This window comes from Phyllostomus discolor, chromosome 1 (genome assembly GCF_004126475.2).
Source record: "Phyllostomus discolor isolate MPI-MPIP mPhyDis1 chromosome 1, mPhyDis1.pri.v3, whole genome shotgun sequence".
Lineage (NCBI taxonomy): Eukaryota > Metazoa > Chordata > Mammalia > Chiroptera > Phyllostomidae > Phyllostomus > Phyllostomus discolor.
Window position 1 is genome coordinate 50115982 of NC_040903.2, and position 13887 is coordinate 50129868.

Genomic DNA, 13887 nt, shown 5'->3' on the forward strand with positions numbered 1-13887 from the left:
ACAATAGCTTTCCTGTGAGAATATGACTATTAACATAAAAATAATATAAGCACTGGAAGTCAGGCACAAACAGATAATAATTTAGGATTCTTTATGGGGTGAGGAGGGGACGATGCTTCCCCTCTGAGTCTAATGTGTATGGTTGCCACCCCTAGAGCTGAGCCAGAGGGAGCTGTTTAGTGCTGGCCCTGCACCATACCTTACAGGATGCCTTTAATTAGATTTAATAGTGCAGCTTGTTTCTCTTCGGATACCTTTAGCATTCCTTTCCTTCCATGGCTTTCTTTGTTCTTCTCCCTCTTTCCTTACTCATCCTGTCCCTTCCTAGATATCACTGATTTATTTTAATTCACAAACAGCATCTTTGGAAAGTAGTATGTGAATTAGATGCTTCCATTGTCCCAATTAGCGTTCCAGCTCATGCTCTCTCACTCACACATGTGCCTGACACTGAATGATGACTTGCTGTTTTATAATATGCATGCAATGAGACCCCATCATCATAATTCAACCATGTAGTTCTGCTTGTTGGCAATATAGAGAAATTATTAATTAGCTAATTTTATAATAGAATATACAGAAGCTTCTTTGGTAGCCTTGGGGCAAAGTTCTGTAATTTACCAATATCATATCATTTAAATTATGAAAATGAGACATAAAAGCAAAGATATGAAAAAAGTAAAGCTGATAATCACAGGAATATAATGTTGAAGGTGTGAGAATGAGATAGTGAGTTCAAGGAATTTTAGCCTGATTTTCTTAGGGTGTCTTTGTTTGTTATTCTTCCTAAGGTCATTTTGCAGCAGGTCCCAGACTGAGAATTACGGCCAGACAAATGAAATGGGAAATTAATTTGTTTTAAATGATACTAGACATTAGTCATGTATTTCTCCAGCCTAATCATACAAATGACTACAAATAAAGCTCATAGACCTTCTAGAGATAGGAACGGACACACTCCGTGCTAACCAGACGGTAGAACCAGTGAGGAAACATCACTATGCATAAAAGAGAAAAGCAAGGACTAACCTACTCAAGCAAACTTTGGTTATATTCCTTCAGAGTTTTAAGATAATTTTTTTATTTTTTTAGAAAAGTTTTATTGAGGTATAATTGACTTTATAATAAACTGCACATTTTTAAAGCATTCAATTTGATTAATTTTGACATACATATTCACCCTTGCAACCACACCATAATTATTATAACGAACATATTCATCACACCCCAAATTTTCTTTGTGCCCTTTTGTCATCATGCCTCCTACCCCTTCCTGCCCACTCCTTGACCCTGTCCCCGTGCCACCCCAGTTCCCAGGCAGACACTGATCTGCTTCATGTCATTATACAATAGTTTGCATTTTCTAGAATCGTATATGAATGGCATCAAACACTACATATATAGTCTGGCTTATTTCACTTGTCTTAATTATTTGGAAATCCATCTGTATTGCAGTGTACATTGATAGTTGCTGAGTAGTCTTCCATTGGTTACCATGAATATACCACAGTCTGTTTATCCATTCACCTACTGGTGGGCATTTGTGATGTGTCCAGTTTTTGGCTATAAAAAAGTAAAGTTCTATAAACAAATCTTTGTAAAGACATGTTTTCATTTTTCTTGAGTAAATACCTAGAATATTTATTTTCATATTTTTATTTCTTTTCTTCCACCCATTTTGTATTTAATTTATTTTGAGTTTCCTGATTTGAAACATTTTCTCTCTTAAAATATAGGCCTTTAGTCCTATGAATTTTTTGCAATGTACAGCTTTAGTAATATCTCATGCATTTTTGTATGTTGTGTTTTCATTTTCGATATATTCCAAATACTTTCTGTTTTCCTTCTTTATCTCTTTAACACATGGCTTATTTAAAAATTTACTTAGTTTATAAATATTTGGAGATTTTCCAGAAATCTTTAGTGATTTCTGTATAAGTAAAGTCTGATCACAATATAAGTAAACTGTGATCAGAAAATATATTTTGTATGAAATCTTTTAAATTTATTGAGGCTTGTTAATGGCCTGAATGAGGCCATTATAATAATTTGGTAAATGTTTCATATGCACTTGAAAACAATGCATTTTATTGTTGGGTGGTATATTCTATGAATGTCAATTACCACATTTTCCTGTGTATAATGCATACTTTTTCCCCAAATTTTTGAGGGAAAAATAAGGATGTATATTATACATGGGTATAATGAATACATACCATGGGCATAGTAATGTGTATAATAATAACGTGTATAACATACACAAAAACATGTGTATGCATTATACATTGGAGCACAGCATACACAGCAAAATACGGTAAGTTATTTCATAGTATTGTTCAGATCTTCTATATCTTATTAAATTTGTTTACTTGTTCCATTAGATGTTGAGGAAGAGATTTTGAAATCTCTTGTTATTACAGATTTATCTACTTTTTAAGTTCTCTCAAAGTTTGCTTTATGTATTTTGAAGCTCTGTTTTAGGTACATAAATATTTAGGATTGTTATGTCCCCTAGATGAATTGATCCCTTTATTATTGCAAGATGACCTTGTTAATCACTGATAATATTTTTTGCTTTGAAATTTACTTTCTGATATTAATATAGTCACTTCTGCTTTCTCTTATTATCATGTTATATATTTTCTCTTTTTAGCTATTTTTTCTTTGTATCTGAAATGTGTTTCTTGGGGGTAGTATATATTTGAGTCTTCTTTTTTTTTATCTGATATGACAATCTTCTTTTTTAAAATTTAAATTATTTTATTGTTGTTCAATTACAGTTGTCTGTATTTTCTCTTCACCCCTCCCAACCCACCTCCCTCCCTTGCTTCCACCCTTCCCCTTGGTTTTGTCCATGTGTCCTTTATAGTAGTTTCTGAAAACCTTTCTCCCCACTGTCCCCTCCCTGCCTCCTCTGGCTATTGTTAGATTGTTCTTAATTTCAATGACTCTGGTTATATTTTGATTGCTTTTTTCTTTTGTTATGTTTTAGTTAAAGGTGAGATCATATGTTGTTTTAATTGAGGCAATTAGATAACATATTTAATAAATATGCTTATTTACATGGTTGGTTTAAATATATTTCCCTGCTGTTTTTTATGTTGCTCTCCTTTTCCTTTTTCATCTTTTGTCAGACTTATTTTGGGTCAACTGCATATTTTTATGGTTCTAGCTTATGTGTTTAATTTGCTTATTATATTTTGCTTTTTTGTTTTAGAATTTAGAGTACACATTTTTAATCATCACTGTAACTTCAAATTGTTTTATAGCACTTCTCATATAGTGTATGAACTTTACATTATTGCACTTCCATTTATCCACTTTCAACTTTCTTGCTATGTTTGTTTTTATTGACTTATGCTTAAACTGCATAGTGGGTTATTTTTATTTGAATAGTTAATTCTTTTTTTCTACTTGAAAGTAATGTTTACTGTAATATTCTGCATTTTTTCAGCATACACTCACCCAAGTTAATTAAATAAAAAGGTAAAATGTAAGAATGTAGTGGAAATTAAATACACTTTTTAAAATAACAACATAAGACTTAAATTTTAAATATTGCCTATTTGAGAAAAAGTTTCTCCTGGTAATTAATATGCATACACATTGCCCTACTATATATATAAATGTTTATACTAAAATATTTATGTCTATTATAGTCCACTTAAAACTACCCTTTGTATAAGTTTATTTTATAAATAGGCTACTTTATATAATATGTACAAGCATATATGTTATACACACCAGGCAAAGGACAAAAAATGAAAAGATAAAACAAAACTGAGGAAAAATGTTCTTCTCCATATTGTATCTACATAGCAAATGAGTGCAATTAGGGAGACCATGTAAAGTATCTTAAGAATTTTAATTTTGCAAATATTTTCCAAGAAACTATCCAAGCTATGAAATACTAAACTTTTATTATAAGAATTCATGTTTCCACTAAACATTCAGTAAAGATACTGTGGCCTCCCTAATGTGTACAAAATAGGACCTCCGGGCTCTGTTAAAAACAATCACAAGTCCCTCAGTGTTGGAGGTTAGTTACACCTCTTAAGTGTGTGTAGCACAAAGAACCAAATCCTTCCCCACAGTGCTAGAAAATGTTGATGAAAGATTCCACATATTCAGGAAGACTGAGTATTCTATATTCTAGACAGCTTGGAGCAGAATTTTATGACAATGGATGGTTAAGGTTAACCCCTAAAGTAGCTGACCCAACCTTAACTTTCAATGTTAAAAAACACGCCAAATGTTTCTACAGTGATTTTGCTGTAATTTATTTACTTGTAGGGTTCTCTGAAGTCATGCAGCAAGTCGTTTATAAACAAATGCAGAATCTATGATGTTGTCATGGCATTAAAAGACAGAGTTCTTTTATTATGTAAAAAGCTCATGCTTGATGTTATTACGGTATACCCGAGATGTATCTTGCTCCAATTAATATTATCATGCTACTCACTATAAAAAATCCCAAGGGCAGACTAGAGAAGGCAGCAGAATCTTCACTTTCAGGAGACTGAGTTGTAACCCAGCCCTTTGACTTCATCGTAGCTTTCTTCCATGTAGCATAACGATTTTCACTTTCTATGGCTTCGACCCGTGGCTCAATCCGCTCCATCACAACAGTTGACAGATCCTCCGGTTTGAGACTCCAAACATCTACCCCTTCTGCAGCTCCCGCTGCCATGGCGACTCCCAGGGCAGTCGTTTCAGGCATAGTGGGCTTTATGACAGGGATATGCAGAATATCTGCTTGTAGTTGCATAAGAATTTTGTTGTTGGTCATTTTTCCATCTACCTGCAAATGACTGAGTGGAATTCCACAGTCACGGTTCATGGCATCTAAAATCTCTCGGGTTTGAAAACAAACAGCTTCCAATGCAGCAAAAGCAATATGACTTTTATTGGTGAACTGAGTGAGCCCGCAGATGATCCCTCGTGCACTGGGATCCCAGTAAGGTGCATATAACCCTGAAAAGGCTGGAATGAAATAGCAGCCATAAGAAGTACCTGCTTCTTTAGCAAGTGTTTCAATTTCTTCTGAGGTCTCTATAATTCCAAGATTATCTCTTAGCCAGCGAATAACGGCGCCGGCTATAGCAACAGAACCTTCCAGTGCATAGCACACAGGCTTATTTCGGCCTAATTTGTAAGCCACTGTGGTCAGAAGACCATGATCCGAAAATACGCACTTACGACCGGTATTACACAGTAAGAAACAACCTGTTCCATAGGTGTTTTTGGCTTGCCCTTCCTGGAAGCACATTTGTCCCACTAATGCAGCAGACTGGTCCCCCAAACACCCAGATATTGGTATACCTTCTAAGGCCCCAACTTTCATTTTGCCATAGATCTCAGAAGAACTGCAGACCTTTGGAAGAATGTTCATTGGAATTTCAAAAAAGTCACAGAGCTCTTTATCCCATTCCAAAGAATGAATGTTGAAAAGCATCGTCCTACTTGCATTTGTTACATCTGTACAATGGACACCCCCATTAACTCCTCCCGTCAGATTCCAGATGAGCCACGAATCGATAGTACCAAAAAGTCCTCTACCTTCTTCCACAGCCGTTTGAACTGCTTGCACATTGTCAAGAATCCAACGAAGTTTCACTGCACTGAAGTAAGTGCTAAGTGGAAGGCCTGTCTTGGACTTCACAAAGTTGTTATTTCCTGGAATTTGTTTACTAAGTTTCTCAACGGTAGCCTGGGCTCTCAGATCAAGCCACGCCACAGCATTGTAGAGCGGCTCTCCGGTTAACTTGTCCCAGATTAGGGTGGTTTCCCTCTGATTGCAGACACCTATTGCTTTTATGTTGGACAGGTCAATGTTCAGCTCGTTCAGTTTCTCACACGTTCTCTCCATACACTCGTAAGTACACTGAATAATTTCCTTAGGGTCTTGTTCCACCCATCCTTCCTTCGGAAACTCTTGTGTTAATTCCACTTGGTGGTGAGTAAGTGGCTCCGCTGTTTTTGAATTGAAAACCAGAAAGCGAGAGGAGTTAGTCGCCTGGACCACTGCCGCCACCAACGGTTCCACAACTGACTTCTCTGGGGCCTCCATGAAGCCAGTCCGGCAGGCTCGGCCGCTCCCAGCGGGCGCGGTTTCCACGGTGATGGAGGCGTTGTTGGGGGGGGGGGCACGCAGTGTCTCGTGAGCCTAATACCTGCGCAGGCGCAGTGGCTACTTGGTCTGACCCTGAGCAGCTGGAGGCAACCTTTGCCCTTTAACTGGTGCGACCTCTCCTTATCCTGCCCCCAGGCCCCCAACGACTCAATTATCTCTTAAGAAAGGTTGAGGTTTTTTTTTTTGAACAATCATCTATGTGGCCACATAATTACTGTTACCAGTGCTCTTCATTCTGTGTGTGGATCCACATTTCTGTTATCATTTTCGTTCTAGTTTGTAGGATTTCCCTCAATATTCCTTGTAGTGAGGGCCACCTGGAAATGAATAATCCTCGCTTTTGAATGAGAAGTATTTCCTTTTATATTTAAAGATATTTTCTCTGATATAGAACTAATTAACTTTTATTTTATTTATTTATTTAAATTTTAGGGCCCTGAAAACTATTGCTCCACCGTCCTTTCGTGTGTGGTTTTAGGGGTGAGCATCACTGTCATCCTTCTGTTTAACACGTCTGTTTTCTTTCGCTGCCTCCAAGTTTTCTTCTTTTTGTGAATGGTTTTGGTTACTTTATAAGGATGTTTCTTCATGTAATGTCCTATTTTCTGTGCTTAGGGCTCATGACACTACTTGGATTTGTAAATTTCATCAGTTTTGGAAAACTTCTGTTTATTATTTCTATAAATATATTTTATCTTCTTTTCTGCCTTAGGGAATTCAGTCACACTTGTTGGAATTCCCCTACAGGTCACTGATGTTCTACTCATTATTTTAATTATCTTTTCTACCTATGGTTCATTTTAGGTAGTTTCTATTGCTGTGCCTTCAAGTTTACTAATTTTTTTTTTATTTTCCAATGTCTAATTTGCTAATTCATCCAGTGTATTTTTTACCTCACACATTGTAGTTTCTTCCCAAGAAGTTCAATTGGAGTTTTTTAAAATATTTACTTAATTTATTTAACACATGGACTATAGTTAGAATGTTTTTAATATTACTTTCTGCTAATTGTAACATCTGTGTTAGTTATGGTTCAATTTTTTATTGGTTAATTTATCTCTTTATTATAGATTATATTTCTCTGCTTTTTTTTTGCATGTATGATAATTTTTGATTAGGTGCCAAACAGTGTGAATTTTACCTGGTTGGGTAATTGGGTATTTTTGTATTCCTATAAATTAAGTAGCTTGGAAAACAATTTGATTCTTTTGGATCTTGCACTTAAGATTTGTTTGCAACAAGACAGTGCTCAGCTTGGGCCTAATTATTATTCCCTTTTACTGGATTAAGATCCCTCAGTATATTCTACTCAAGGCCCATGAAAAATGAGCTTTTCATGGCTGGTGGGAATAGTCCCTGTTCCCAATCCTGAGTTACCACTGGATACTGTTATCTTCAATCTGGTTACATGTATCTTTCCCCAGCTGCACCGGTAGTTTCCTCTCACAACTGCACTGATCAATACCCAGCTAAATAGTCACAGGGTGCCTTCTGAAGATCTTCCAGAGCTCCCTTCCTGTGTAACACTTTTCAGCACCATGTCCTGCACATTCTGACTGTCTTCATCACTCTGGATACTCAGCTCCATCTAGTTACCACAGGGTTTCCACAAACTTCCCCTCGGAGTGCTGTGGCCTCACAGCTCTCTCAAGGCAATAAGCTGGAAAGTCATATTCACACCAGTTGTTTCTTGCTTCTTAGGGATCACTGACCTTCATTCCCTGGTATCCAGTATCTTGTGAAATGTTGCTATTTTTTTTTAAATTAATAAACTGTTTTATATATTTTGTTCATTTTTTATTGTTTCAGATAAGTGAACATAAATCTATGTTACCTCATATTTGCCAGAGTAGAAGTCCCCTTAAAATTTCAGTGAATGGTGATTTTCTACATGAGGCCATAGATTATATTTTTGAGTTGGCTCAAGGATGTAGCTCATTTATTTTTTGTGAAACCAACAGAACAAGACAGACAATAGCATAAAAATTGATAATATTGTTACTTTACTATTTTAACTTGGTCATATTTTCAATTTAGGTAAAAACTATCCAAGGAATTTTATGAAGTCAGAAAAGCAAAATTAACAACCAGACTTAATTTGCATGAAATCAGTGGTGGATGGTATAGATTTTCCTGATAATTTCTTTGTTTAGTTTAAAAAATTCTATCAGAAATTCTCTAACCAAAAATTTAGAGACAATAACTATCAGTATGTCAGTTTACCATATTATGTTTGAATTTGCATGGCACAGATTGTGTTTAAATTTTTTAAATGTTATTTTTTTTCTTTCCAAGTATTTGGCAGTAGTGAACATTATATGTATATATTAGTCTACACAATAAAAAGATTTGACCCAAAACTTCATCTTTATACCTCCTATCCCTTGTCATACACAAATATTCCCAATTCCATTCATTTAACTTAAAAATATTTGAAATAATTTTTTATTAATTCAAGTAACATTTATAAAATTATCAGTTCTAAGTATTAGTTTACATTTAGTTCCACTGTTAATAAATTGTAGACACTGAATAACCAGATAATAAGTGTCTCAATTTAGTTAAAGAAAAGTTGACCTGATTTAGTGGCTACAAACCAGATGATTTAACTTTCTTAGAGTAATTACAAATTAAATGATAGCTTTAACCAAAGCTGACTAACAATACTTTCTTTTTAAACTAAGAAACTTAAACTAATTCCTGTATTTTTTCATTTCAAAAAAATTAAAACACAAAAACTTCTGCTTATTAGTCTATAATAGCTTTCCCAAATACTAATTTAATTACCTCTGTAAAAATCATTGGCACTATCTTATTTGTGAAGACATTCAACTCTAAAAGGAAATTGTTATTTTATTTGCGTTATATTCCATACAAATACAAATACTTTAATGGTGGGCATACTATTCAGAATAGTCCCTCCCCCATCAGATATTTCTTCAAAAAGTCTTTTGTTAGAGTTGTTAAACCAATTGACTTTCTATTATTATTATTTATGTATCTTTACAGCTACTCTTTTAGAGTGCTGTTCTTTTTTAATACACAGTTGTTTAAATGATGTTCACACTGTAAATTTTAAAATATATTCAGTTATTCAGTAATTTGACAAATATGTTTTAAGAGGTTGCTCTATATGGGCTTTATTTGGGCAATCGTGTTGCATACACATTCCTCCTGCCCTGTTATGACAACTAAATTTACTTGTCTATATTAACATATCTTTCTTTGTACATCATGTTTTAGAGAGCCATTCACTTAATTATTGTTTTTCCCCTGTCAAGCCCACTAATTATAAATTTGACGAGGGCAGGTATCTTGGCTGTTTTATTGAATTTTGTGTCTTTGGCACTTGGAACAGTGTCTGGCCTGAAGCAGAAACTCAGGAAATATTTGTTGAATGAGTTAATGAACGCCATTATATGTGATCCTCACTTTATTAATTATAATAAAGTCAAGATAATTTGAATTTTGATTGCTGAATGAGCTATTGGTTATTCATTTTACAATCTAATATAATAATGTAGATTTAAGAATAGGTAAAGGGATGGAGAAATGAAGAGATATTATAAAATTAATATAGTAAAATATTAATTGTAAGATTGATGCAGTCGATACAGTAGTGATGGTGGTAAAGTTCTTTTAACTTTTTTATATGTTTGCAAATTTTTATAACAAAATATGGGAGAAATGTAATGCAAATCAAAGGCTGGTTGAGCTGCAAAACGTAAGTAACAGAGAGAAATTTCACACAGGTTTTTGGTTTGTTTGGAAGGACGGCTGATTGGAATAGAGGAGTCCCTGCTGTGTTTACGTTAATTTGAGAGAGTCTGTGGGGGAATAATCTAGTTATGGTTGTTCATCTCAAGAAAACTATTAATTGTGAATTCTTTTTATTAAGATATTTGCCCTTTCATTGTAGGAATTTTCTTCTGCCATTATCAACCTTGTAAATCCAAGGATGCCAGGTGCATGTATGTTTAACTCCTTGGCTTTTAACAAGAAATACCAGGCATTCAAAAAAAGCTACTACTCTTTTCCCTCTCTAAAGAGTGGAAATTCAGTATTGAAAGATTCAGTTTTACTAAATTTGGACATATCTTAGTCTTGAATTTGAGAGTGTGTGCCTTGAGAGTACAGACATTAAATTATATGGTTTGTGGCTAGGAAATTTAACATTTTTTTAGATTGTGTCATAACCCATGCATCATCACAGTTGGTAATCTTTAAAACACTGATGCATTTTTCTACATGCTGTTCCCAAATGTGTTGGACCAGCTGTTGAGAGCCATGCCATCCAACCGCCTGGAAGACCTCTTCTTGGACCACAAATCACCTCTTGTACTGTCCCTCTTTGTTCTAATAAAGAATGGAAAAATTAAAGCAAGTTACCATGGTTTATTACTCATGTTTTCTCTGTTAAGCATGGGCTGTGGGAGTCACGGCATCAGCATTAGGAGGCCTTGGCATTCTAGGTAAACACTCATAACAGACAAGCCAATGAGTTTAATATTCATGGCTATGAAAGTGATTTTATAAATATGTGAATTCTGAAATTTTCAATTGTGTATGTGTGTGCATGCATGTGCTTGTGTGTGTTCTTTGTCATTTTCCCAGTGAAAATTGCCCTGACACTGATCTCAATGTTAATGTATTCCTGCTTACATTTGACTTTGGAATATGTTATGGCTAATTATCATTACACAGGATGAAAGATCAGAGCCCTGAGTGAGGTGCTTGGGTTTGGGAACAAAGAGAGGCCAATTCGGCATCTTGGCTCCAGGCCCAACAATTGTAATCGAACATCTTGAATCTGGTGGGGTCTCTGCCTCTATTTCTTTTACTTTTTCTCCTTCAATTTTTGAAGGGGGGCAGGGGGAAAGGTTAAGGGTTTGAAGGGGCTGAAATTTCCCCTTGAACATGATGTCAATATGTTGGCATGTCTCCTTTTATTAAGATGCCATCCAACTGATAACAAGTCCTGCTGTGTTTTACCAACATAAAAAATTAGACTGGAGACCGAGGAGCGGCAGGTGGCTTTTGGCACCAAGAAATAATCACACTTGATGTGGAAAGTAAAGTAAAAGGAGCCATCTGTTCACTGCAGGAGGACGTGAAAAATCACATTAACATATTGTCACTAACATCATGAAATACACAGTTAATAATAAATTTAGTTATCATGGCAAGTTGTGTTGGATACTTACTCTGAAAATGCAGAATGTGAAAGATGCTCTTTCTTGCCCACACTGTTTTTTTTTTTTGAAAAAAAAAATAGAGACCTTAAATCTTTCCTTGGTGTGTGTGTGTGTGTGTGTGTGTGTGTGTGTGTGTGGCACGGCTGGGGGGAGGAAAGTGTTCCATTTTAAAGCCTTGCTGTGTTTCATTGTTGCTGACTAACTGAGCAAAAGAGCCTTTTGTGCAGAGGCAATGAATGCCTTCTTTGATTCCATCCACTTGTTATCTACCATGTTACTCTGTAACTTCTTACCTGCGTGGAGAAAAGAAGGTGTAGGAGAGGGGAAGGTTGTTGGGATAATGTCCCTACGTGAGATCCAGAGCATGGGAACCCTTCTAGGAAAGGCATGGGGTGGCAGAACGCTGCCGTGGAGGAGAATCAGTGTCTGTGGCTTTGCTTGGATATCGAATGGGCATTTGAATCTGCCTTTAGTCAGTCGTGTTCCTGCTGCACATTTTCCTAGTAGATTCTGTGTGAGATGCCTGCACATAAGCAAACAAGCGTGTTAAAACAACGTGGTGGGAAGGTTTTTCTGCACTTTTCTGTGTATATATTCTTTGCACATGTCAGCAAAATAAAGAGGCTGCAGAGGCTGGAGGTCAAACTGATCTTGGAAAAATTGGAATTGTTATTTCTGAGTCATTACCATGTTTATACACTACTAGAATACTTTTTTATTTTTCAATTACAGTTGACATAAAATATATTAGTTTTAGGTATACAACATAGTGATTAGACATTTACATAACTTACAAAGTGATCGCCCTCATAAATCCAGTACTCATCTGACACTGTATATTTTTGCTCTAACAGTTTCTTATAGTCATTGCTCACTGTCACTACAAATTTGTGACTCAAACCCACATTGTTGTCAGTATAATTAATATCTAGGTCTCAGTCTCACTATTTACAAAATTACAGTTGTCATGTAATACAGTCTTTGTAAATAACTGGACCAATAGTTATTTCCCATTTCTGATTGTTGGTGTTTATCCAGTCATTATCCCATTTGCTATGTAGCAGCAATATATAAATAACCTTTAAAATATATGTATACAATTATATAAAGAACATTAGAATAAGAATCAAGATTTTAGTTCCAACTCTGATTCTAATTAGCTTTATGATCTTTAGAAAGGGAAAGTGCCTCTCAGGCCTTTTTTCTCTGGGGTAAAATTTAGGTAACCTCTAAAGAAACTTTTCTTTAAAACTTAAGGATTAAGAAAATTGTTGTCCAGTGAAACCTGATTTTTGTTTTAAGTTAATGGAAGAAAAATGTCATGTAAGGGGCAGCCATTTTTGGTAGTATTTACTCATTAAACCTGAATGATCCTGTAAGGTAATGTGTAAAGGAGGGTCGCAGACTTTCATTCAGTCAATGACTAGACAGGTTGTGGTGGCCCTTAGAGAGAGATCTGTTTTCCTGGGAGTGAGGTGGTAGTGGATTTTTCTTCTGTTGCATGTATAGCTTTCGATCACTAAGGGTGAATGCCACCATGTATTCCTGACTTAGCCTCTGTCACCTCAGTGCAGTCATCAGTGTCTCATGAACACAGATTTACACTTTAATTTTTTTACACTTTAAAAAAATATATACAATTTTCACAATTTTTATTCTCTCATTGAGATGATCTGGACACAGACTCCACTGTTGACTGAAGTACAGCTGCAGACCTGATGATTATCACCAGCAGTCTTGGATCATATGTGAGGGGACCTACCCCCAAACCAGAATCATCTTCTGGAGGGCAGGCCCCTTGTAGTAGAGGCTTCCCCCACTAGGTGAGTGTTCTAGGAACCCATCTGTATTCGTGTATCAGCTGGTGTTGTTGTGAGAGGCTGCACTCAGCTTCAGTGAATTTGTCATGAAGACTTTCAATGCATTTGCCCAATTTCATGCTGGGTGACTTATGAGCACACCTGCCCACACCATGCTGAGTGTTCAGCAGTTTTTGACCAAAAACAGCATGACTCTCATTTGCTACCCTACCTCTTCATCCAATCTTGCCTGAAGCAACTTTTTTTTTGTTTCTCTAGATGAAAAAGTCCTCAAAGGGAAATGTTTTTGCCAATGTAGAGGAAGTAAAACAAAAAATGGCAGAAACACTAAAAGATATCAAAATTGACAAGTTCAAAAACTGTTTTCAGTAGTGGAAAAATGTCTCAATAGGTGTATTGCAACAAATGGAGAGTACTTTGAAGGTGGCTGAAGTTTAAGCATACAAAAATAAATACAAAATTTTTTATAAATAAATTCCTAGCAATTTGGGGATTCCCCTTATATGCTGGTTCACTTTCATGAACAGCCTTCCTTCTCTCCTACAATATCTCTTTTCTTAAGTAACCTCAGATCACTTTCTTCATGGAAACTTTTTCTGACTGTTTAACCTTAGTTAAATCACTTTGCTGTACTTTCCCATTGTTCCTTGTACTTTCTTTTTTCTAAAAGTCATTGCACATCAGTCAATTATTGTGTGCCATCTCTGCAGATTTGTAAGACCTATGAAGGCAGTCCACT

General features: G+C 35.6%; 1 protein-coding gene across 1 annotated transcript; it reads right to left on the minus strand.

The window, feature by feature from the left end:
* Nucleotides 1–4408: 4408 nt before the first annotated feature.
* GK2 (glycerol kinase 2) lies at nt 4409–6082 on the minus strand. Its single transcript, XM_028508036.2, has one exon. It carries the CDS (start codon nt 6068–6070, stop codon nt 4409–4411), a length of 1662 nt encoding a protein of 553 aa, XP_028363837.1. The 5' UTR covers nt 6071–6082.
* Nucleotides 6083–13887: the final 7805 nt, after the last annotated feature.

Coding starts and splice junctions, on each gene's coding strand:
- GK2 (XM_028508036.2), bottom strand. CDS start 6,070: ATGGAGGCCCCAGAGAAGTCAGTTGTGGAACCGTTGGTGGCGGCAGTG.